This window comes from Halyomorpha halys, unplaced genomic scaffold (assembly GCF_000696795.3).
Source record: "Halyomorpha halys isolate HHAL.00 unplaced genomic scaffold, Hhal_1.1 Scaffold27.1, whole genome shotgun sequence".
Classification (NCBI taxonomy): Eukaryota; Metazoa; Arthropoda; class Insecta; order Hemiptera; family Pentatomidae; genus Halyomorpha; species Halyomorpha halys.
Window position 1 is genome coordinate 460,618 of NW_027115109.1, and position 27,134 is coordinate 487,751.

Consider the following 27,134-nt stretch of genomic DNA (forward strand, 5'->3'; position numbering starts at 1 on the left):
ATAAATAATAATAATAATAATAATAATAATAATAATACAATAAAATAATTTAGTATAAAGTAAAATGGATACAAATATTTACATTTTGCCCAGAGTCACGGAATTCAATGGCAGAACTCCAAGATCTCAGCGCTTATCTCCCAGCTTATTAACCAACGTTTCGGCCCACATTGCACAGCTTTATCAGGGCTAAATCCTTGTGGTTCCAGAATAGAGTTTAAGATGATCATTTATCTTAATGAATAGTTACGTTTCTCTGCTATTTTCGTACTTCTCTTTACCACCACCTTTTTTTCACGACATAACTTTTTTTTAAACTATTTTACTCCAAAAAATATATGCATATAAATGCATAATTAGTAATTTATGGTGAGAGTTGAATACTCATCACGATTTCTTGAACACGACCTGCTCATTTTCGAGTCAGCCTTGCCCCTGATTGATACTATCCCCTTTAATATCCACTCTTATTTTTTTAGTTATTATCCTTTCGTATGAGAATCATGTTTTAGCTTACCTCTAGCTTAATTTATAATTTATTTAGGTGCCTTAGCTTCTTCTATATATAGTCAAAAAACCACGAAGAAATATTTTGTATCATTTTGTAACTACTGGTCACATATTTTTGTCATATGGTCTGCTTATGATCTTTATTTCTTTTCTGATGAATGTTAAAACAATCTGATAATTATTTAATCAATATTCGTAAATGTCTATTAAGTTTGTACTAATGATGAACAACAAGATTTAATTTAGAATGCCAAAGAAACTCCAGATTATTTTATTAAATTTTTTTCATGTTTAAATCAATTTTCCTCTTTAATACAATAACAACTGAAATATTCTTTTTAGAATTTTTTTTCTATATATTTTAATCTTTTATTTTAACTCAGAAAGGTAAAATTTTTTCGAAAATTGATTTTCGTTTTAGAGTTAGTGCTGATATACATAAAAGGATATAAAGATTGGATTTATGCACGGAGATTTATTTACTTGTTAAAACTACCAAAATACAATAAGCTGATTACATAAAACGACGCGCCATTAGATTGGTGTGAACTAACTCAGGATTTCACGTAGGAAATTTCAGTTATTAACGGGGGGTAGTTTAACTAACTTTATTTCAATTTCACTCATCTCATTTTTCTTTCTCGATCTGTATAAATTCGTGGTTTCAAACAGTTTTTCTAGAATCTATGTTTTTTTCTCATATTCTCACTCCAAATATCTTTATTGTAACTAAACATTACTCAAATGTCATCATTTTCAAAATTCAGAATGAACTTCCTATAATAAAGCGAGCAATTTCATGGAAAAATATCGTAGGTGATCACAGGAACTACTGAACTGGACAGTTCAATTACAGAGAGGGCCTAGTAAAAATAAATCTAAAAATAGAAATAATAAATAAAAAATTATTAAAAATCATGACAACCTCTGATATAGAATATAGGATAATTTGAGATAGGGCCTGATAATGAACATAAATCCAAAAATTCGTCCAATATTTAAATAAAGAAGTAAGCAGTAATAAGAGTTTTTCCTAAAATAAAAAAGATTCTGAACTCTTAAATAATAATAAAATATTGAATATTTTTTTTTTAAATTTATAATTATTATTTCAATTTTTTTCTAATAAATTTAATTTCAACACATGTACATAGGTATGTCACCTAAATATTAAGTTCTGTATTATATTTTAATTTTGATCTTATGAGTTAATTATGACCTCATAAGTTGAATTAATATCGGATTTTTTTAAATATATTCCGGATAAACCGGCTCTTCCTCTTATGTATGTCTCGGTCTCGACTAGGACGAATATGTGGGGTTCTACTGTATTACATTATCTGTATCCGTGCCAGCGAGGTACGCCTGTAATAGATTAAATCGACGAGATATGAAAATAATAAATAAAGGATTGTTTTTTGCCGAGGGACGGACGGATACATCGAAGAGAGCGGGCGGGTGAACGCCCTGGAGGGGGAAGGGCGCTGACTAATGGCCCAACATGGCCGTCCGATTGGACCAATGACTAATCGGCAACGATTAACTCAACTCCACTTAATCTCTTTCTCTCCAATCGATCAAGGGAGTTACCCCTTTCAACAGCCTTACACTCTGATGCCTGCCCCGCTCGCACGGCTACCGTGCTATCCCCAGCGCAAATTCCTAAAAAACCATTCCTCATATCGCTGGTAGTGGGGACTGTAGCAGCTGGCGGGAAATCGCCACGCTGTGATTCGATAACAATAATAGCAAGAGAAAGTGAAAAACTAGTTCTCCTTCGATAGGGGCTTGGATTGTTGGTATCCGTCAGCAGTCTCGATACGACAATTATATTGAAAAACCTCGTTGATATGAAATCGAATTAGGCTCCTCATTTCCTGATAGTCTCAAAGCACAAGATAAGAAAAAAACACGTTAATTTTCGATTTTTAATTACTTTAATGATGTTCAATATATCATGAACTTTGATAGTTCTGTTACCTTGGTTAGGGAGGATAAGAAATGCTGTTACAAATGTTACAAAATTCATTTTTTAATTGTTTTAAGTAAAAAAAAAAAAAAAAAAAAAAAATGCGCGTTATTTTATTTTAGAAAATTGTTAAATTTTTACCTTCACTATTCAAGGGATACAGTTAATTCCATCAAAAAGTAAATTCTGGAGTATTTAAGGTAAACGGATGGCGTTTATTTATTCTAGAAAAAAACTAAAATTTCCCCTCAATTTTCATTAGAAGCTCTAATCTTTAAAACTACCTATAACATAAGTAAATAAACATAAAAAAAAAAAAACTGTATATGACATTATTAAAAGTTGTCAAATTTTTAAAATATGACCATATTAAAGCTGACGTTCTTTAGTTTTTTCTAAACAAACTTTTTTAAAAAGCAACTTTAAAAAATAACGAAATATCAATATTTTTATAATTTATTTTGCCGAATATCATAGAAACCACTTCTACTAGGTAGAAAAACGTTATGAAATAACATTATAGCACATTAAACTAGCTTTAATTTGAGTGCTTATAAGCAGCTGTACGTGTAATGTTTCCTAAGTTATAGATTTTCCGTTTACGATAAATTTCTATGGGAAAAACGAGATTTTTTTTTTTTTTATAGAAAAACCCTTATGAAAGTGAAGTTGGTGGCACTAAATCACATTTTTAATCTGATGAAATAGTGAATGTCTTTGTTGGTGTAAATTTATCGCTGATGTAATTATAGTTTTTATCGTTATGATATTAATGATCATGATGATATTAATGTCCATTTTCATTCAGTATATATTTAACTATTTATGTTAGAACTCCTTTCGTTCCAATCCTCACAATCCAAAATCCTCAATGGTCCTTACTTTGTCACAAATAAACTCATCTATAAAAACCCAAATATCAATCCTTCCATAATAAACTCAAATAAATAAAATAAACCAAATAAATAAAAAACCGTTATGAGTGATCTGTTATTGGTCAGACAGAATTTGGGTATTGAAGTGGGATGTACTGTCTCTAGTTAGCATCAGTCTGATTTTGAATTTCCACTATGTGGGAGACTAAAGGCTTTGGGATCTATAAATGTGATCAAATTATCTAATGATTCACTTTAATGCCAAATTAAATCTTTGTGTTTTTAAACTTTTTTTTAAAAAATTTCTCTAATTATGAATTTTCCTAATCAGTTTATTAGAAGATATAATTGAATAGGTGCTGGGATGTGGAGAGGTGTTGGTTGGCACGTCCCCTTTGATGCGGTTCAGGGTTGGACGTGCTTATGCCTGTTGTCACCCTTCGTTGCACACAAAGAAAGCTAATTTCCAATTCCAGTTTGGAATTTATTATTTTCGTTTCTGCCTCTTATTCGCCCAGGATATCATTGATGCGAGGCGGTAGAATCTGGACACGTCCAGAGTAAATATTATTGCGGAAAAAGTAACAATAACGATTCCCTGTATGATATCAATTATGTCTTGCCTGTATGAATATTAATGAAACCATATTAAATTTTAAAAAAACTTAAAAATCCATAATACATAAGTAACGATTTTTTATTAAATGTAACGTTTGGAGAAATAATTTTTAAAAAGTTGATAAATTTTATATACTTCCTTCCTCAACTACATTTATACTTGAGTGATAGTTTTCTTATAACTTTTGAGTTTATATACCTACTCTATATATTTGTATGATTTATATGATGTAGCTGTCTTGTAAAAACCTCATGAAGTATATTTTTCAAAATTCAAATGGTCTGGTAAGAACATCTACAGTCGATTATGAATGTCATAATTAACAATACAGACATTATTTCAAATATTATGGGTACACTCATGCTTATTACATTATTAGTGACAAGAACTTAGATTAAAAAAAACCTTACGACACTCCAGACTGAATATGACTATTTTCATGGCTTTCTTGTGTCCTCCCTTTTTAGACGAAGAGAAATACGATCATTTAGAACACCGTCTTGCTACACATTTTCTACTTAAGATATTAGATATACTGTTGAAGTTAAGAATAAAATTGAGGGGTTGTTAGCGAAAATCCAATAGTAAATAAACAATAAAAAAAAAAGAGTTACAAGGCAAAACCATATACAATGCAGCATTACACACGTAGATTTAACAATAGATTCGGTAAAAAAATATCTTAATAAGTCTCTAAAAATACGTTGAAAAGCCAAAAATCGACTAGTCTAGAAAGAATTTATCACGAACTCCAAATTTCAGTGGTTATTTAGAAAGCAGCCATTGGAAAAAGAGTTTAAGAAAGGTCCCAACGCTGCTGCTTTTCAAAATTAGCTTTCCACACTCTTAGATAACACATGATTTGGTTGGTGGGTCATATGTTTCAACCTGTTTGTTTAATTGACAATTGTTTTATCAATATAAGTATTAGGTTTTTGATTCATTCTGACGATAACATCCATGTGGTATACAATTTTTATTGAATTTTCCAAAACACCCAATGTATTTCCAATCTACGCAACGAAACCATGTAATTTAGTATTACGCAATAGGATATGATAACACTCCTGATACCCACAAATAATTTAAAAAAAAAATTAAATGCTTACGGAATGAACATTTACTTTATTTTTTTATTTAGTTTCCCATTCAGGCCAGTATTTTTTTTTTTCGACAATCACTTTATTAGAAGGCCCCAAACGCAAAAATCTGCTATATAATTACCATTTAATTGTTTTAAACGACTGATCATTCCATTTACTTTTACTGATCAGTCTAATAATATCATAGTTGAACATTAGGTTGACCCGGTCTCAAAAACCACGAAACCACTAAGGTGTAGTTCGCCAACCGAGGCCTGGGTTCATCTTTTTTCTTACAGTGCGACCACAGCCCCGAGTAATTTGCCAATCCCATTAGAGTAACTCGTAATTGAAGAGTTAAAGATTCTCATTCAAATTAACCTTCTAGCTGACCGGCAAAAAGATCTAATCCCGACTGAGTAATAATAGAAACCGCAAAATATATAGGCGATTCAATGTTACTAATTGTCTCATTGGGCGTTACTCGTAGATTAATGATGGCAAATTGCATAGTAGTACGTCTTACTCAATGTGAATTTATTCAGTCAAGAGTTGATATTGACAGTTTACTTAGTGGAACCAGACAGTTGTGCGTGGCCACATGTGGTCAAGAAAAAGTCTTACCGAGTATTGAACCCAAAACCAATCTTAGGTTTTACAATTTTATTTTTATTAGTGGAAGCCTTCTACTTCAGCATTTATAATGTTGCAATAATTTTAACAAGAAAAAATAAAATAAAAAATGTATAAGGCCATTTAAACCACTACTTGCAATGTTCTTCTTTAGTTTCTAATGAATTTATTGTCTTTTGGACAATGTCCAACTGTTCGTCTTTAGTGCAGAGCAGTTCTTTATTGATATCCTTAATCCATGAAAAAATTTGTAAATTTAGTTTAAAAGCACGGTGATATAGACTAAGCGATAAAAATCAACTTGACAACAAGTATTCCAAGGTTACAAAACGACTAGAATGTGTTTTTTAATTTCTATATTATTGTGAATTTATTTTGTTTTTTTAATATAATGTCAATAACGATATTATGAATCATATTACCCATAATAAAAATACTAATCGAGTTTAAATATCATATTATTTCTTCATATTAAACTGGATAGTCTATAGTCTGTTTTGGAAGTCGAGAGAACTCGAGTAGACAGGAAGCTCACGTGATAGGTGTTGAGGGCGTGCCTATTCGCTCCTTTGCTAGGCGTAGACACTGAACCGCACTTCAAGTGTGTGCTCTCTGGCCATACATACATTGGAGAATATTTTCCTTTCAAATATTTGAATTATGAACATGCGACGATCATTGTCATGTATTGTCCTATACCAATTTTTGAATATTTTATACCAAGCTGGATGTGTGGATGTGACCCTAACATCGTAGCAGGGTACCCATGAAGATTTCTAAAAAAAAAAAAATAATAATAATGACCTTTTTATAGAAAATTAGTACTTTGGGACTACTCTGAAAACGAATATGATTTTATTTTTTTCTAAAAAAAATTTGCTGAACTACTTTACTCTAGATCTCACGCTTAATTTTGTTCATAACTTTTTTTGTACTCAAAAATCTCATGATTTCATCATCTTTAAACCTTCCCACGGTGAAACGGAATACATAGAAAAAAACACCACGTAAATCGGTCTAGTAATAAAAAAGTCTATCGAGGAGAAAGATTCGACAGCTCTCTTTTATATGGAGAGAGATTACAAGTAATGAATATTGTAGAGCTCTTCTAGTTTAACTCTTTACCGTCGTAAGTTTTTATATCAGCTTTTTACAGACTCGTATCTTCTAAAAATAAAGTCAAACTCTCTAAAAAAATAAATAAATAAAAATAAAATTATTACAATAATGTTTGATCTTAAAGGCGTAAACTATTTATTTGAGCCGTGATAACCATAACAAATAAACTTACATTAGCTGAGAACTATAGGTGGTAGGAGACAGAAAATGCAGTTTTTTATAGACCGTTTTCTCAGAAACTATGAGAGATAAAGCAATATCACTAGTACCGTTTCCTAAAAGGGAGTGTTGTAAAACTTTAGTAGAAAAAAACTTTTAATGTTATGTTTCAACTATATCTTTTTCATTTTTTTTTTTGTAGTATTCAAAGATAAATTGTGATTGTCATAAGATATATCTAACTTTGACTGATACGAATAATTGCTATTCTGAAATAATAACATGCCAGGATTGTACAAGAGGATATTATAACCTTGGCAGAGTTCTTTAATTGGCAATACGAACCTGGAACGAAGGCTCCAGGGCCTGGACAGGTGTCCAAGGAGGGTAGACTTCCGCCCTCAGCTTCTTATCTAGACATTTTACGTTAGTTATCTTCTGCTATGTTTGAGCTAGCACCAACCGACCGCATCTTCTAGCTATCGCCTAATGCTCCGTATTCAACTAACGGATCTGCATTATTTATTTTTCAATATTCCAGACCTCCAAGGGGGTAGTTCGCTGGACTTGCGCAGCCACTGTTGCCAATATTCAACACTTCTTTTATTTATTTGCAATATAAGTATATTTAGAGGAGAACCATTTAATTTTTTATGAGCTAACTACAACAATTTTTGTTGTAACAATGAGCGCCTTACTGATGGTGCCTCTGCATCTGTCCAGTAAATTCATTTTATCGCCTCGAACTCTCGGGTTTATATTCACGATAAATCCTATCTCAGTTAACTATTAAATTATAGCTTGTGGGAACATCGTTTTTACGCCCTGTTAATGCGAGCTGCCGCATGTAGTGTTTCATGCTGAGTAATTTCGTACTTGGTTCATCGCACTTCTTACTGAAAAATACAACATGAACTTACATGCCTATGAACGTTGATAATCTTCATTGATCAATTAATACTAACCTCGGATCCTTTTTAGTAATTATTTTGAGAAATGAGCTAAGTAGACACTGATTTCTTATGTCAAATCCACTTCCTGAAGAAATGCTCTGCAGAGTGGATTGAATACTACGTTCATTTAAAATTTTAACATATCTAAAATGTTACTAATGCGTATATTTAGTTAACAATTAAACAGCATATAAAATTGTCATGCATTTGTTTATGAGGAGTGATGTAAGTCAAGTTTGGTTTCTTAGAAAGATTTTTTTTTTTTGTAAATTTATATATTTATAATATAATTTTTAAGTACATATGATGCGCTCAAAGTATGCATAAATCATTTAACTGAATTAAAAAAATTACTTTCGTAATAAATCAAACTTCAACCTCTTTCATTCCAAATCCTTCTTATAACGTGCTCGTTACATGCAATAACATAAAATTGTTGGTACCAGTTTCAACAACTCCGCCGAGAGTTGTGTTCATAATTTACTCTCTACAGCCTGCAACACATTTAAAATACTAAAGGAAGGAAGCCGCATCTCATAAAAGTAGGGCTTGTAATTTATGAGAAAATAGGCCAGAGCAACGTCCCTAGAGTAAGAATCACATTTCGTCAGGAATAGCATCTTTTGTTCCATGACAACACTTTTTATCTTGTCAATTATAACAGCAATAAATTGCTCCTCAACATTCTTTTATCGTCCTTAGCCATTGTAATAAAAATGAGAGAAAAAATCGGCATTATGGTAAATCAGTCCGAGACCGTAACTTTTATACCACGTAGACATTTTAAAACAATGGACGGGATTCTGTCGTACTTGCTATATAAAACATTATTTATTTTTTTTATTCTAACATTTTTCTTCTATATACATAGCATATTTCATTGGAAAAAAAATAAAAAATTTAAATGCGACACAAGAAACTTTGGAAAATATGACGAAATGATTTCTTATTGGATACAAAATAAATCTGTACCCCAACAACCCATGAAGTGTCAATGGTGCAGTACTTTGTAAGGAAGAACTGTTACTAAACTAACGGTTGTGCAAGGAGGTGGTTTGGTTAGAACCACGCTCAACTACCTGATTTTTCCCTAATTAACGGTACTCTCTTTATTAAGCTTGGTGAGCTCCCTAAATTGGGTTGACTCACTGCTACAGAAAAAGAATAAAAAATTATCTGTCAGTTGTGTCCTTGGAGAAATTAGCACAGTTCCTTACCACTAAGCCCCCCCCCCTCAATCCCTAGGATGCTAAAGAAACCATTTCGATAGACTTATCTGAAGTTCCATATTATCGATTTAACACTTTTTAAAAAAAATATTTTCTAGAAAACTGCTTAAACGATTTTAATGAAATTCGTTACATCAGATGATCTTTAAAAACAGCCTGATCGCAAATGGCTTAGATGCTGAATTTTTATTTAAAATAATTAACCATATCTTATCTACTATAATTAAAAGGGCTAAATATTAAACATTAAAGCATTTTATACTTAGCCACAGGATAAATTGAAAACAAATTTCCGGATTTAATTATTAGTAATTTAGGTGTTATATTATATCATTGGAAAACCAATGGTTTTAGAAAAATAATATATAATATACAAAGTCGTTACAGGTAACAGAGAGTGACATAGAATGCATAAATAAACTGTATTAATTAATATATTTATATGGTTTCTTTTTATAAATTAAATGTGTCGTACCTGAAAAAATTATAAAAGAGAATATTTTTTCGTATATAAATAACTGTACAGAATTTTTCAAATATTTTTTTCAATAAATTTTTTTTTTAATAATACGCGGAAAAAAAAACAAGAAAATATGTAATATATTTATTTCTTGTTATATTATCAAATAATAATACTAAAAGTTTATGATTTGTTTTGTTTTTTAATTTAATACTTCACTACTTAAAAAAAAGTACTTAGAAATAGGATTCCAGATTTTTTTCCAGATTAAATACATTTTATTTATTGATAGATATTACAATCTGCCACACAGTTATGGGCAATAGGTAATAGTGATGAATGATCACATTCATTCTAAAATAAAATAAAATAAAATAAGAATAAAAATAAATAAATGAAAAAAAAAATCTAACTTAAAATATATACAAACAGAAGGATAAAAAAAATGAACATAAACAAACTATGTGTATGAAAAAATAAATAAATAAAATAACATAATGATAAAATAATATAATCCCTGGTCACTTTTACACTAGAAATAGGATTGAACCTCAGGCTAACATTGATTTCTCTTTAATATACCTCTTTTCGCCCTGTTACCCAAAAAATAAATAAATTACGTGAGATATCTCTGAAATATTTTATTTTTATGACCAATAACTAGTCTTCACGTTGTCAATAATAATAAAAAAAAAATTCCTTTTTGAGAGTTTGTTTGTATGAACGAAATTCCTTTTTATGAAAGACAGCCTATATACGACACCGATGTAGGGCTTTATAAAGCAATCTGAGATAGTAAAGGGTCATTAAGAAGAAAATTACGTCATCATGGGATGTTAAGATTGATGTAAGTGCTCAATATGCGAATAAAAAGGAAAAGAACAGATCCTTCCTGACGTTTAATTATCGTAAATCAGAATTGATTCCTTTTTCTCGGTTTCATAAAAATATTCCAAGGACAAAAAAAAAATCTTACTGTCTCGGCGTCTTTATGGCCAAATGAATATGATTTCACTTCACAATCAAGATCTATCCTATCTCAAATTATAAAATATAAATAAACTCGCACACATTATTTATTGTTTAAAAAGATTTATAATTTTATTTATTAATTATTAATTTTTTTTTCCTGTTTACAGCTTTACGAAATCAGCGATGACCCAAAGAGAAAAGAATTTCTTGACGATCTTTTCAGTTTCATGCAGAGAAGAGGTATGTACCGTTTTATTTCCTCGAACAATTAAAACTTTATTTGCATGCATTCATAAAATCTAATGTTTAGCTCATTATAAGTGCTGACAAATTTATAATTTATTTCATACTCTTACACTTCATTAATGGCCTACATAGTTTTGAATCAATTAAATGCTTTATTTTTTTTTTTTAATTTTCAAAGTTAAGATCTTTTTCATACTGTAATTTATTATATTACTTTTTTCATACAAAAAACAAAAATGACCATTTTTTTTTTTTTTTTAGTAACACAAATATTTCTGTTTATATTATTGACAAAAATAATTACAAATATTTTTGTATAATCTTTCAAACGAATTTTCAAATATTTATTTTCGTGTTTAAATTGTGTGAAGATTAATTTATGTCTTTTTATTATGGCCAATTAGTTTATAAGAGCTACCTTTTTTTTTCTTTATTTCTATGTGTTATCAGCTCCCCTTACAGGTATGATTAATTTGAAAATATAGGTACAATGATGTATTTAAGAATTTAATTCTTTATTATATTAGAATTATATTGAAAAATATAAGGAATACATATAAACTATAATGAAGTTAAAATTTAAAAATTATAGATTGTGAAACGCTAGCAAAACATAATTCTGTCTCTACCTAATTATGAATTTTAATAGCTCAATATAATCAAGAATAACTTAAATATATTTAAAAAAAGGATATGAATGAGAAAACAATTTTTAAAAAAGAAAAAATTGTACACAAAAAAAAATACAATTCTGCCTGAACATGTTTATTTCTAGATAGAGAATAAATAAATAAATTCTTTAATTCTCAAAAAAAAAATATATATTTTGTGTACAAAAATAACAATTAATGTACGTTTAATAAAACAATTAAAATCATGTATAGGTACTATTAATTACAGTATTAACGTATTTATTGTATGTGTTCAAAAGTTTTTTTTTGTAATCAAATACCAAATAATTGTTTATTGATTATTATTTTATTTCACTTCTAGTATGTTTTTTGTTGATCATAATTACATAAAAATTTAGGAAATTATCTCTCGAACAGTTCGTCAATAAATAATATTAAATAAAAGATTGATTTTTTTTTTTTTTCAAATAATTTAGAATTCAGGCTTGCCTGTTTTATGGTTCATGATATTCAACATAATGGATCATTTCGGCATCCGGCCATTTAGGAACCCAGGCCGATTTCGAGTGTTGATATTTCTACGATATATGGAGATTTTATTCTGAATTTTAAAATATAAATAAATAGGAAGTATCTAATATTTACAAATTTACAATGGTAGCAATAATTTCTTTTAAAATTCTGTAATTTACTTTCTTTTTTTTTAATACTTCCAAAAATTTTAATTGCCGAATCTCTTCCATTTTTTCTAAAGAAGAATATCTATTTTCTTAATTTTTTTTCCCAAGGAGGGTTAATGCGTGTCCGGTTAACTGGGGTTCTACTGTATACCCTTTGCCCTAAGTGCTCGAGAGTCAATCAATCATAAATGAGAATACTGGAGTCCTGAGTGTGTAGATTGGGAGAGGTGTTAGCTGGTGTCCATTGAGGGGCTGTTGTAAAGTATTTTATTGTCTAGTTCGCTACTCGGCAAATAGCACAGAGTCATAAACAGATAATAAAGGATCATTCGCTCCCAACCCGAGCACGATGGACCGTAGTTGGGCCACATACGGTTAAAGCTTCTGTTTCTTTCAAGTGCTCTTCTAAAATTGGTCCGAATGTCTTGTCCCAATCTTGAATGAACTTAATAGTTATAAACAAAAAAGCCATTTATTTAGTTCAGTTTAATATATATAATGTCATTGTAAATTTAGGCTCTTATTTGAATCTCTATTTTATAAATACTCTAAGCCATATAATTGATTTCTTTTTTTATTATATAATGATGTTTAGATTAATATCTAAAGTGACAAAAGACTTAAAATAGCTTAATATTAATTTTTAATTAATTCGTTTAGTCTTCTGGATAAGCCGAACTTTTATTTCTTTATAACTATATATACCTTATTCTCATTTATTTCGAAAATGAATAATTATAAGACAATTTTTTCAGACTAAAAAATTAAAGTTAGTTCATACCCGTGTTCATTTTATCGTATTTTTATCATGTTCCATAATTTTTTTTTTTATTTAATTAAAATTCAATTAATAACAATAAGGAAAAGAAAATTTAAGTAAAAACTAAAATAAATACACATTCACACCTATATGCAATAATTACATTCAGGCAAAGCAGGGACTCAAAAGATCCCAGCACTTCTCTTCCTCTTTACAAAACTTCTGAACCTGAGAGATAGAGGTCGTAAACAGATCGAAAAAAAAAATAGTTAAACTTTGAAGGAAGACTTTTTTTCGTCAATTGTTAAAATAATATATTACTGAAGCTAAGATAGTACGAATATAATATTCTGTTTATTTATTGATATATTTAATACCAGATTAGCCTGGTGGGCCTTATATGGTTAATGTAATAGTTACATTTTTTTTGGGGGGGGGGGCGAGTATAGTTTCATACAGAAGACACCCCTAACCATACACAATGTTATAAATAAAACAAAATATTAAGATAAAATAAATCGATTAAATTAATAATTTTTAATAAAAGATAAAAGTAAAGTTAATTACAAAAACAATGACATGTATTGATTTAACAAATAAATATTCTGTTGCGTTTACAGTTTTTTTGGACCAAAAATTTAAAAGTGTTAGATTAATGTGTTTTTTGTCATTGAAATTTATAAAAAATAAAAATGATTTCATAAACCACTTAGTTAGTCTTCATAAAATTTTTCAAAATTAATAATTATTTTCGGATTCTTAATGCATATTTAATATTAATTATTATTTAAATAATTAGAATATTAGGAACAAAATAAATATGATTTTATTTATTTTTTACCTCAAAATAAATTTTACTTTGACAAAGAATCAAGCTGAATTTTCCTTTTTTTTATGCTTTTATTTCCTGAACACACAAATATAAATCACTATTTCTAGAAAAGACCCGAATTTTTTTAAATAACAAAAATTATTTTTTTCGACCTTGTGGTAACATATTATATGTAAATATTCCGTGCCTATTTTTTATGATGTTAAAATAGAAGTAGCGTTCATAGTGGGGATAACATTTTTCTTTTTTTTCCCACTGTGCGTGTGTACATATTTAAAAAATATATAAATGTTTTTTATTTTTGTGTTGTATGTGATAAATATTGTATCAGTAATGCACGATGTTTGGAGCGTACTCAGTCCTAATGACCAATATTACTGAGTTCTTGCTTGGCCGTTGTTTGGCCCTGCGTCACGCATGCTTCATCATAAAAGCCTAGTTGTCAAGGACATATTGTTTTAGTTCCTCCAGGACCCAATCTGCTTGTTGATAAATATTAGAACTAGTAAGAAGTATAATTATGAGCTTAAAAGTTTGTAAACAATCATATACATATTATCTTTTATCAGCTGTAAAGGTTTGCATGGGATGGTTAATTTTTAAGCATTGAAATCGCGCACGCTATGTCCAGTGGCATATTATTATTCAATATACATCTTGTTACTAGGGAACTTAACGAATAGCCATGAGTGAGTATTCTGAGTGTATTTGCCAGTCTGTTCCTCTAGAAAAAGTATTAAAAATATGAGGTCTTAAGAATCGAAAAATTAATAATTTATAAACTATATTTTGAATGCCTTTCTTATTTTTTAATTTATTTTAATATAATGTAAGATATTTATTCGGTAAAAATAATAGGTCTAAACTACACAGTATTAAGGAGCTATTGTTCTGTGCTGCGAGCACAATAATTTGTTTGATATTATTTATGTTATACATTTTATGCTGAACTAAAAAAAAAAAAAAAAAGGAAAAAGGAAAAAATCATTAAAACAGTATTTTTTTGTTTACTTAAGTCCTCCTATATATAGCTGTGGAGAGGGAATGACTAGATTCATTTCTCGGGTCCGCTGCGAAATAAATATCGACCACCCCAGGTGGGACTCGAACCTTCTAAACTAAGCGCTCTGGTACTCATGCCCCAACGCTCTCAACTATTAGGCCTTGCTTCTTTCAGGTACCAGTTGTAAACAAGCATTTCTTATGACAGTTGCCTCCTTTGCTGCTTAGCTACAATATGTAGATTAAATAAAATAATGTTCGTCTTAAACTTTTAGAACTAGACAATTACTTCTTAATTAATTATCGCCGACAATATATATATATATATATTTTTTTTTTTTGGGGGGGGGGGTAATAATAATAAACTTACTATTATAATATTGAGTCTAATATTGCTGCCCCTTCTCTTAAATTTCTTAAATTAAACTCTAAAACTATTAATTATTAATTAATTAAATTAAAAAATCCATGTTATTTAAAATTAAACACTGGGTAAATAACATTTACTTTACATTGGGTAATGTACTTAAATTATTATATATTAATTTATTATTATAGTCTGTAAATGGATGGCACCTCATTTGACTTCTCGATAAATAATAACTTATATTTATTACATTAATGAAAGTAATAGTTTTTTTTTTTAATATCGGTCTGAATAACGATTAGTTGTGTGGAATTGCGTGACTTGTACCCTGTAATTATAATTGATGTTTTAGCGTGTAAATTTGTCAGGCTTGATGAAGGGAGAACCACGAAAAAGTAAATCAACGCTAAACTGATGGTTAGACGCCTGAGTGGATAGCACGAAACGTAGACGAGGGAATATTTTGAATTCCTATTCTGTTTAAAATTTTTTTTTTTTATTTATTTGTTGATATTTACAACTGTATAAAAAAATACAACCAGTAAATTTGATCATAATGACATATGATATGATACAGGATGTAGAGAAACTACCCAGTAGTAGAACTCTAAAACAGTTTACAATATAAGGTCACGAGGCCATCTTCTTTTCAAGCGCCTTGGAGGATTGCCAGGAATGGAAGAGGAAGAAAGGTTAGAAACGAGTGGGTTTGGGTGGTTAGGGAGTTTATTATGGAAGGAGTAATATCGGGTTCGGGCTGGTCTGTTTAAAATTAAAATTTTATTCTATAAAAATCTGAAATTTTCTCTGATTTCTCATACAGTGGTAAATATATTCAAATCTGCGATTTCGACGCTATTCCAAAATTGTAAACAATGTAATTTAAAAAAAAAAATAAAAAGTTTATTCTAAAAAAATCTAAAATTTTCTGTTTTCTCATACAGTGGTAAATATATTCAAATCTACCGACCGTTACTAACCAATTATTATAACCTTTTTAGGTAGAATGAATTTATTTTTTTAAAAAATTTCTTCCATAATCTTAACCTTTTATAATTTGTAAAAAAAAATTAAATTTGTTCATAGGAAAATTCGGGAATTATTAAACGTAAACAATTCTATCAAAGATCAAATGCTCTTCTTCTGGAAACTGTTTCCATGACATTCAAAGCTTGTGGATATTTGGGATAAATCAACTGAACTGAGAGCACACAAATATATGTAAACGACATCACTTTCAATAATAAAAATTAAATGAAATCATGAATAACATGTCTATGTTCTTACAATATTTATTTGAGCGCTACATCTAGCCTTATATAAATATAATTTATAGATCATAATATCACCTTTATATGTTTCATTATAATTAAAAGATTCCTCGGAACCTTATATCTTCTAAATGGTCACTAGAACCATCAACCTTACTACCTGGAAATCTTCAAAAGTTATTATCCTGATCGGTTCTGCCCAATTTTTTTCCTTCCCTGATTCTAGATCATAAATTTTTTTATCACCGCCGAATTTAATATTCCATCTACCATATTCACATACGATGACGAAGATGGCAGTCTTGATCCTATCCGCTTAAATGGTCAGAAAAAGGGACAAAGAAATTATATTAGACCAGAACTTATTATTACTTTTACAAATTCGTTTATACTTTCTCAATATATTGTTCACTTAATTAAAGGATCAGATATCCACTTTATTGAGACAGAGTGTGTCCCTTGGGCGTCTCTTGACTCAAAATTCGAATTCATCGCGATATTTATTTGTTTTAACTTTCGGTGTTTTACTGTACTTATTAAGTACAGTAATAAAGGCATTATATTATAAATATGATTATATATAAAAAATAGGCAAATAATGTCGCGTTACAAGTTAAATAATGTTCCAAACTAGATCTTCTTAAGTTCAGATATAATGATGGGCTTGTTTATTTTTTTTTTTTTATTTAAAATTCTTCAGCATATTTTCGATGAATAGTATTCGATGTAGATGCGTTTACTTCAGAAGTAGATTGGTGTTGCTCGCTTCCTCTAATTATTTCCTGCGATAGAATTCTGAAGCACCTGCCCTTTCAATGAGCCCCCATATAAGTATAGTGAGTGCCCTGTCCCCTTTATCGCATCGCTGTTTGTTCTAACTGAATGACTTCCAGTCTCATAAAGAAGAGATTTTCAATACCATAAAAACGAATCGGGGAAATATACTGTTAATTATTAAACAAATTTTTTTGCATATTTTATTAATCTATGATTAATATAAAAAATAAATTTCCTACTTGTCCCAGTGCACTCCGTTGTTCTTATCCTCTTGTTGCTCCCAGTTGTAGGCAATAGGTACCTCTATGAAGAGTTTAACTAATAAGTGACCAAATTCAAAATTTATATATTTCTGAATTTGACATGGCGTATGGAATTTGAGAAATTATTTATTGTTCTAAGTTAAAATTGCTAAAGTGGCTTTGCATTAACACCTAGAGACAGACATACAATATTTCCAAGACCCAGAAGCTAATAATTAATTCACTGCATAGAGCTCTCACCAAAAAAGTGGAGATGGAGGTTCGCAGATTAGTCAAGATTCGTAGAAAAGGAGCTAATTGACTTAGTAAAAAATGAAATAAAAAATAAGTGATATCTTAGGCTAGGAAGGGATCGTTAATCACGACTTACCTCTTACTCAGAAAAATAACCACTGTATCTAAGTTTATAAGTAGGGGTATTCATGATCTTTAGTTTAACCTGTTAAAAGTGTGTTAAATGGAAAAAGGTATGTTAAAGGGAGAAATATTTCCTTCTTTTTGTATGTTAAAACGATATAACATATAACATGGTTGACAGTCTGTTTCTAGGTCTGTTAAATGGAGAATGACGTCACGTAACAGACCAGCTTAGTTTGTGACTGTTTTATTCAGAGTAATATTAATTACTCGTAGTTTGTGTTTTGTTTTGTTTTTTTCTTTTTTCCTGGACTTTTTAAAAAACACAATCAGTAGCCAAACTTTTACACTCCTTCTTTTCACTTATTTCAGGCATGTTGTATTAAATTACTTTTATCAAAACTTAGAATTAAACAATAACATGAAGTTTAGGATAGGAAGGAAAGGTTATAAAACAAGTTGCTCAGAAAATCCACTAGGAGCTCTTATGTATTTACCATTTAACATTAATTTAAATACGGTTGCTCACGATCCTATACTTATAACATTTAACATGGTAAAACCTTTTACATTGAACACAGTATCATGAATACCCCTATTAATTCGAATAAATCGGTTCTTTGCTTTGTATTGCCCATTCAATAATCAGGAGGAAATTATATTAAGATTTAAAATTTATCCGAATTTTATTTATATGTATCTTCTTATTCAGAATGCTGATCTTTTGTTCAAATTTATGTTTTTATCCTCAAAACATAACCTTAGTAAAATACATTTTGATTGAATGGAACAATGAGGTTATAACTTTTGTTCTAAATAATATTTCGGCTCAATCTCGCTTTTACCAGTAGGCACACCTTTATTCATCCGTTATTGTTTTTCACCCGCTTAAAGACCCATTGGTTTGTCTCGGATCTCTGTTACAGCCGCCTTTGAAATAAAAAAGAAAAAAAAAATCTTAGACCTCATAAATATAGAACATTTTTATCGCTTTGGCCCACAATAGTGGAACGGATTTCGTCGAAGGCTGGTCTTCGTAATCCCCGAAGGTGAATTCACTTTTATAGCGATTTTTATGAGGTATCCAGGTAACTCGCTCAGGTTATTATTGAGCCATAAGGTTATGTTTCTCTCTTATTTAACTCCACTACCTAAATTAAAAATTTTTAATAGTGGTTTATGGTAACCGGGTTTATAGAGGTTCGGAAGGTATAGGCATTGACCATTGTGGTCCTTCTGAATGGATTAGTATCTGTAAAAGTAATTTACTGACTGTCTAGAATGATGGTGGCTATTCGAGCATCCATATAATACAGCATATTAAAAAAAATATCTATAGAATGACGCAACAATCAGAACAAAACATATTGTTTTGGGATATGTTGAACGGGGTTATGTTAGGCCTATTTGGATTTTCATATACTTCCCGATTCAGGTAAAATTGGCAATCACTAGATGAAATGGGATGGCGATTTGGATTTTGAGACTAGTAATTAAGCTTACCTTCGTAGGGGTAAAAGCTCTTCGAAGCTAGAGTTGATAATTTGTGAGCCGTTTCCAAACGATATAATTCATGAGCGCACCAATCCTCAGAGGTTATTACAAAAGTTATATAATTAAAAATATAACAGAAATGATATGAAAAATGATGAATGGTAAGCTTCCAGTTATTAGGAAGGATGATTGGCAGGATGTCGCTAGAGCTCTCTCTATTTTAAAATGTTCTCTTCCTTTACCCTCTAGTTTTCAAACCAATAGCTCCTTTGAAGACATTCTTATCTGTATTTTTAATATGGGTTCTAAATTTTTCTTGTCATTCGTTTGATTTGTGACATACGTTAATGTAATTATACATTGCAATTAGAACTGAACAATATTTCTTTAGTGCAATCATGGACCGATTCAATTATACGGCTTCTGATTCTTCGATTGCGATTAAAGGAGACCTTCGAATCATTAATATAGAATTTTTTTTTAAGTACTCACTTGCTCTATTGGCGTCAAAATACTTTTAAAAGCCTTAAGTAAATCGAGATCGAGAATCGAATCAATAAGTCGATTATAATGAAAGAATCTTCCTCAAGTGTACAGATATATTATGAGTGTTCACACTTCGGTAGGATCCCCTTTCTAAGAAGTTTATTTATTTAAATTACATTATTACAGTATGAAGTATAAATAAGTATCCATGGGCTTATAAAAAAAAGATTAATTTTTTTTTATTATAGAAGATAAGTGTTCAACCTCATTAAATCATTATCATCTTTTATTTTACTTTCAGACAATTGATTTTATTTTTAAGTCTATAATTGCTTTTAAAAAAATGTTACACTAAAAACTAAAAGGTTTGGAATTTTTTATTGTTTCCACAATAAAACGTTAATTTCTAATAAAAAAAAAAGTCATGAGATAAAAAATTGAATTGAAAATTGAAGAAAATAAATTGATTAACAACTAGAAGTAAATCGTTAGGAATCAGTTTAATTGAAAAAATCGAAATTTTAATACAGAGTGGTTTCCGAAATTTTATTTCTTTGAGAGCTTTTGTGAGAGTGGGTCTGTTTAGTGCAAATATTGATTATATACCAAGGAATATATTTATTTTTGAAAACTGATATTAAATATAACAAAAAAAAAACATAAATATTGACTGATCAATTAGAGGACAATTACTCTCTAAATATCAGATATAATAATATTTATGTATATATTTTTATTCTCAACAATACATTGCCTTTTGGCAACACAGGATTCGGCAGCAATAGCACTGAAATTTAGTGCCCATTTTTTTTTTCTCTAATTCACTTGATTCACCTAACCCAATCTACAATGTAGATTTTATCTTTCGACATTCTTCATGGTACAGGTCCTCTTTATCTTCTTGCTTAAAGTGGGACGACGCCACTGACGCATTCCTACCGTAAATTAAATGTTCAAACGCTCCTACCAACTGACAAAAACCATCTTCGATGAGTATATAGATCTCATCAAGCTGGACCTTATAACCTCAAATGTCATCACTAGCTTTACAGTTTCCGTAACACCACACGTAAGATGTTGAGGAATCTCATCCATGACAAGACTTTGAAGCTTATGGTAATCCTCTATGCACCGTGAAGAATCATAAATCCTAATAGTACAGAAGCACCTGTGGAGCTACTGGAGCCTTGATTTTTCTGAGTACAAGCTTTCGGGGTAGTCACTCTCAGTCGGCTGCTTTCTTCATCTCATCCTTCCGGATTATCTTCTTCCAAAATCCTTGCCTGAAGATTTTCTTCAAGTCCTGTTGAGCCGACGGTAATAACAATAATGCCGGTCAAGATCAGATCTAATGCAATCCTCCCGTCTATATCTTGGTTCACCTTTTGTACGTTTACTTCCTAGTTCTACGCATTTTTAAATTAACCTTTCTAATTTTTCCCAACAATTGTTCATTTCCAATGGATTCGTATCTGTCAGAAAAAAGTAAAAATAATAATATCGTATAACAATTAAAAAATATAAAAAAAACAAAAATATTTGAATATTTATTCTTGCAAGAATTTTTTTTTTATTTATTTATTTAATGTGATTTATAACTGTACAATAAGTAAATTTGTTGTATTTTTGATATACACTTGAAAATTTTGGGAAGGTTAAGGATGAGAGATTAAGAATTAATAGGTTAGGATGGGTAAGGAGCTTAGAATGAAAAGACGCATATGGATGTTAAGGATGTTAAGGTCTTTGTGAATGAGTTTATTTGTAACGTCATAAGGAGCATCATGGATTTTACGTAGGATTTTGGATTTTAAGGATTGGATACGGGAGGAATTTGATGGTTTCGTAGAGCCCCAGAGTTCAATTCCATATGTCTTGCAAGAATTAAGTTAGTTTTTTCAGATCGCTTATTTAATAATATTGTTGTAATAATAATGTTATAAATCTTGAACCGTGCTTAAATTTTTATCACTGATGATTATTTATGCAAAATACATATATAATAAACTAACTAATAACCTATTAAATTAACGAATTCAAAATATAATATATATGTTTGAATGTTACGAAATAAATAAAAAATTAAATATGCTCAGATTCTCTATCATAAAATATATATTTCTAGGTTGTGTTTATTAATTTTTATTAAAAAAGAAGAACAACATAAAATAGATCCCTTTATTGCTTTAATACAATGATCAATGTTTGGAATCGGAATGAATATAATCCAGAAGTTGTTGAAGATCACTGCTTCTCTGTTAATGTCCTTAAAATAACACATGCCCCCTCGGCCCATAAAACCAAGCTCGCCAGTATAGGGGATTAACAAGTTATTTATAAATGTCTCCTTTCTTAGTTACATCCTCATCTTGATTTTGGTTTTATAATTAATCGTCTTTTTTTTCTTTATGTGCAATATTTCATCCTAATGAATACTTAAACGTTCTCATTCATGAAATACCTCGAAAGCTTCTATTTTTATTTTTTTTAAAATAACTTTTTATTTAGTCTATAATGCCGTAGGTACATTAACGGTATCTTTTTTTAAATATTTTAACCTATTACTTCAAGTACGTTCGTTTTATTTGTAAATTAACGTTTAAAACGTCGTGTTAATCAGAAAGGACATTTATTTATAGTATAACCTAGTTTATAAGAATTTTTTTTCTCATAACATTGTTCTCAGGATTTTTTTTAGATATTCCTAATTTTAAATAAATATTTACTAGATCCTTATTAAGTACTGTTCAAATTGACAATCGATTAACATATTTTTCAGCTAGGTTTACCTGAACATTAACCTCACATTACAAGCTTGCGTTGTATATGATATGCATAAACCAAACAAGAACACCTATATTTATTTTATTACACCTGTTTTTAGATAACACAAATTAAAAATATTGATTAACTGCATATGTTTTCCGGATAAACAGGGTTCTAGTAATTTTATTTTTAACATATAGGTAAATCGCAATAAATTGAAAGAAATTTATTACTTATTTTGAAATATAAATAAACCACATTTTAGGGCAATTGATAAAAGTGGTTTAAATTGTGTCTCGTTAATGCTGAAATTTAAATAATAGATCTTGTATTTAAGTTTCCTATAGACAAAAAATTCGCGAAGATTATATTCTAAACAGAATATGAGAATTGTTATTATTTATTTTTAGTGGTTTTTAAATGATCTGGAAGTTGTTTTATTATTAATCTAGAGTTCGCATTATTTGCCAAAGTTTTAAAAATAAAATCACTTTTATTTTTATTATTTTTTTTTTTTTTGGCATACGTTAATTCGCAATATAGACAATACTCCGACCGTAAAATTCTTTAAAATAGATTTAGTTCTGCTAAACCTAAATTCTTAAATGCAAAGTCATCTTTAAACCATTGTTTATATGAAACTCGTTTATCAACTCTAACTCTAAATATTTTTCAGCACTTACGGGCTGCCCTGTACGAATTCAACAATAAAAAATAAATAAATTAGAATTAAATAATATAAACTTACAAATAAAAAATTATACCCATTACTAATACTAATCAACTAGACTCGAGGACTTAATTCTTTTTCGTCTTGCACTGACTGTACACGGTTTTTATATCTTGATTGTCTCCTGAAAGCTTGTCCCTGTCACCCTGCTGCCTCTGATATTAACTTTTATTAATGCAAGGAAAAGCAATTATATAAGTGTCTTGTGATAAGGATAAGTGGCCCGTTTAGGATTGTATTATTCATTATGCCAGGTGTGACAATTAAGCTATTACGCACACAACAAAGGGGCGCGGTGCACATCCAACACGGGCCGGCTCTTTTACATTCAAATGTCTTCGGGGTGTGGAGGAGTTGAAATTCAAAATTTCATTCTCTTCAGTTGTTGGCTAAGAAGATGAAACCGGATAATCGGGCATTTATTTGTTATACTGAACTTTTTTCTGGATAAATCTATAATAATCTTCATTCGTAAAAATAATAATTAAATTTATTCTCATACATCAACTAGCTGTTTAGTGTTTATTTATTGTTATTTAAATTTAATTTTCTTTAGCTTTTATATGAATATTTTTTTATTTTATTTATAATCTTTTTAATTTCTTGAGACTATTATTTATTTTTCAAATAAATCAAATGGTATTCTTGTAAAGTCTCAATACTCTTTTTTAGGGATATTCATGATGTATATAGGATTCTGAGCAGCCATATTTAAAATCATGTTAAATGCATAAGAGCTCCTAGCGGATTTTCTCAGCAACTTTCTTTATAACCTTTCCTTCCAAAACTTCATGTAATTGTTTACTTCTAAGTTTTGATTAAAGTAATTTATTATAACATGACTAAATTGAGTGAAGAGTGGAAGTTGTGTGAAAGTTTGGCTTTGAATGTCTTGTTGATCTTCCAACTTGTGAGGAAGAGAGTCAAGATGAGCTAATTGACAACTGTCATTATATAATTATTTTTGTCATCCATTGCTTTATTAGTTATCAAAACAATATTCAGACAATCAAAACACGAACTACGAGCAAATAACCTAAAACGACAAACGAAATTGTGTGGAAGCTTAGCTGGTCAGTTGCATGACGTCATTCCCCATTTAACAGACCAAGTAACCGACTTTGAACCATGTTATATCTTTTTAACATGGTAAAAGAAGGAAATATTTCTTTAAAAATTCAAATTCAAATTATTTGTAAAAAGTAACAACAAATGTTTCCTATATTTATTTATGTTTATTATTTAATTATATTTTCTATATCGATTTTTTTTTTTAACACATCATTTTATTATTATTTTTAATTCAATTTTGTAAGTACTATTGTAATTTTTTTTTTTCGTTCTTCTTTTTATTTCTGTAGAATACCGATATCCAATCTTTTGCAATAATAGTTCTTAGATTTCTGTTTAATTATATATTTTATTTATCATTGGAAATCCATGTTCATGCATATATCGATATAATGAAATACGTATGCTGGTTTTAAAAATGCTATGCTTTCTTTAAGAATTAAGTAAAGTATGTTCAGTTGAAAAAGAAAAGAACATTCTTTGTAAGAGAATACAAATATGTATATTTAAAACTGTCACTTTTGAAAGAGAAGATAAATTTACAACTATCAAGCTAGAAATGATTTTTGTAAAGGGTATTTAATATACCATTTTCGTAAGCGTAGCATCTATGTTTAGGCACGTTTACTATTGTGTTTTTCCAACGACAATTTCGCTTTATCGTTTTTTCAACACGTTCATAGTACTAAACTCTTATCTCCGGGCTTTATCTTAATGTCACTAGGTTCCTTCGTAGGACCGGAAATGAGTACTATCAAAAAAGCCTTCTTCAATACCCATCTTGGCTGATTCTTGACAAAAAAAAAAACAACAAAAAAAAACTTATCATAGTTACCAATGATATTTTAACACTATTCATGATGAATTCTTTTTATACCATTTATGTTTCTGACCATATGCGTAATGGAGGTTCAGTGACTAAGAAATACTGTATTGATTTTGTAGAGAAAAAAATAATTCCAAGTGATATTGGCATGGGCCCTCATATTCTCTAAAATACCCTAATGAGTAGCCAGAGAGGTTTTATCATGATTTCACTTTATCTCATATGTAAATAAAAATTGTTATTGTTGATATCAGCAATAAATAAATAGTTACAAACTTTTTTTTTCCCCGTGACCATTTTTAAATTCACAAACAGACTAGTTTATTTACAATATAATAAAATATTTTTATATAATAACATTATTATGTTGTTTTTAGCCCTTCTTCTCGTTATTATTTGTTTCATAGGTTTCTATAAAATATAAAAGGTTTCACAAATACGAAACTAATATTGTATATGAAGTCTATAAGCAAGTATTTCACGTATGCATTACATGCTCAAAAATTTAAAATCCGTAAAATAACTCGATAGAGTTTTTCCAAATTAATAAACCTCCTGGAGATACTCCTCCAACTTCTCCCTCCGAACCGAAACTATAAGCAGTAAATTGTTAATTATATAATAACTGTTAATTACAAAACAAATGAAATATTAGACATATTTATTATAAATTTAATTGAGACTTTCATTTCCTAAACAGATATTAATAATCAATAATATTTCTAATAATTTTTAGTTGGTTGATAAAATGTAAATTAATTTTGAGATGGCCTGGATTTCGGTAAAAAAAAAATTTTTTTTTAGATTTTTTTTTTATTCTATAATTCTTTTATAATTGTTTTTTCTGCTACACGTACCATTGCCTTGATAATAAAATTTCTCTTTTAGTTGAACTAAAAAAAAAAATGTTCAAAAGTACTAAACTAGTATTATATTATTCTATATTTTCAATATATGCTTATCATATGGGTCGATAAAATTCGCAATTAAGGAAAAAATCACAAAACTGAAATTATTTGAAAAGTAGAAATAAAAAAATTTTATTTAGTACTTTTTGACTAAAACTTTAGTGTTAATTTCAATGTAAGTGACGTTTTTTTAAACACGCTCGAATTTCATAAATTATTATTTTTAAACCAACCAATAACAAAGAGTTAGTTCTAGATATATGTACCAAAAAGTGTTTTTTTTTTAAGAAAAATTATATGTGAACAATTAATAAATGTGCGTGTATTATGAGCGTGCAGTCATCTGGTTTTGTCCCGATTCGAATTAACAGTGAACATTCGCCGACTTGATCCGACTGAACGTCACAGAGACTGTATGGTAATCCTCTTTTGTATTCAAAACGAAAAGTTAATTGTCTCGCTTCTTGGTCATGATTTAAATTCTTCAACTACACAATAATACCATTTCCGTGCAATTCTGTTGTCGACGAGAGCTAATCGAAAGCGTATTCCGCATTTTGAATGTGATTGAACATTGAAAATAAATTATCTAGCCGATATAGAAAAAAAAAATTCAAGGCCCGAACATTAAATATATCAAAAGTAGCTCATAAACAAGCCATTTTTCATGATCCGATATATTTCAAATTCGTCCTTCGCTTCCTTATCAGCACTAAATTACAATAATCCATAACTCGAATGTAAATAGCCAAGATTTCTACGGTCGTCCTTCAAATGATGTTTAAAATTATTATGTCCTCATTAGAAAAATAATTCATAGATAACAAGAACCAAAAATATGCTAAATAACTAGCGAGAAACGTTCGCACAAATCAACAATGAACAAACAAATGAGATATCAATGTCCCTGCCCATTTTACTTAAGTGATTTTTATTTTTGTCATATTTTGATGCTTTCATATCCACTTTATTCCATTAGCACACAAAAATATACCTATACCCACTTTAGTATACGATCTTAATAAACAAACGTATGTATATAAAAATATTTTAAAAATTATGTAAAAATATCTAGTAAAAAAAATT

General features: G+C 29.2%; 1 protein-coding gene across 1 annotated transcript in view; it reads left to right on the forward strand.

Moving 5' to 3' along the window:
- Positions 1–27,134, forward strand: part of LOC106683527 (protein dead ringer) — a gene marked incomplete in the record, with an annotated part of 267,292 nt that overhangs the window by 118,874 nt on the left and 121,284 nt on the right. The window contains 1 exon segment of the mRNA XM_067052184.1: positions 10,748–10,820. Within this exon segment, the coding sequence (XP_066908285.1) occupies positions 10,748–10,820 (73 nt within the window).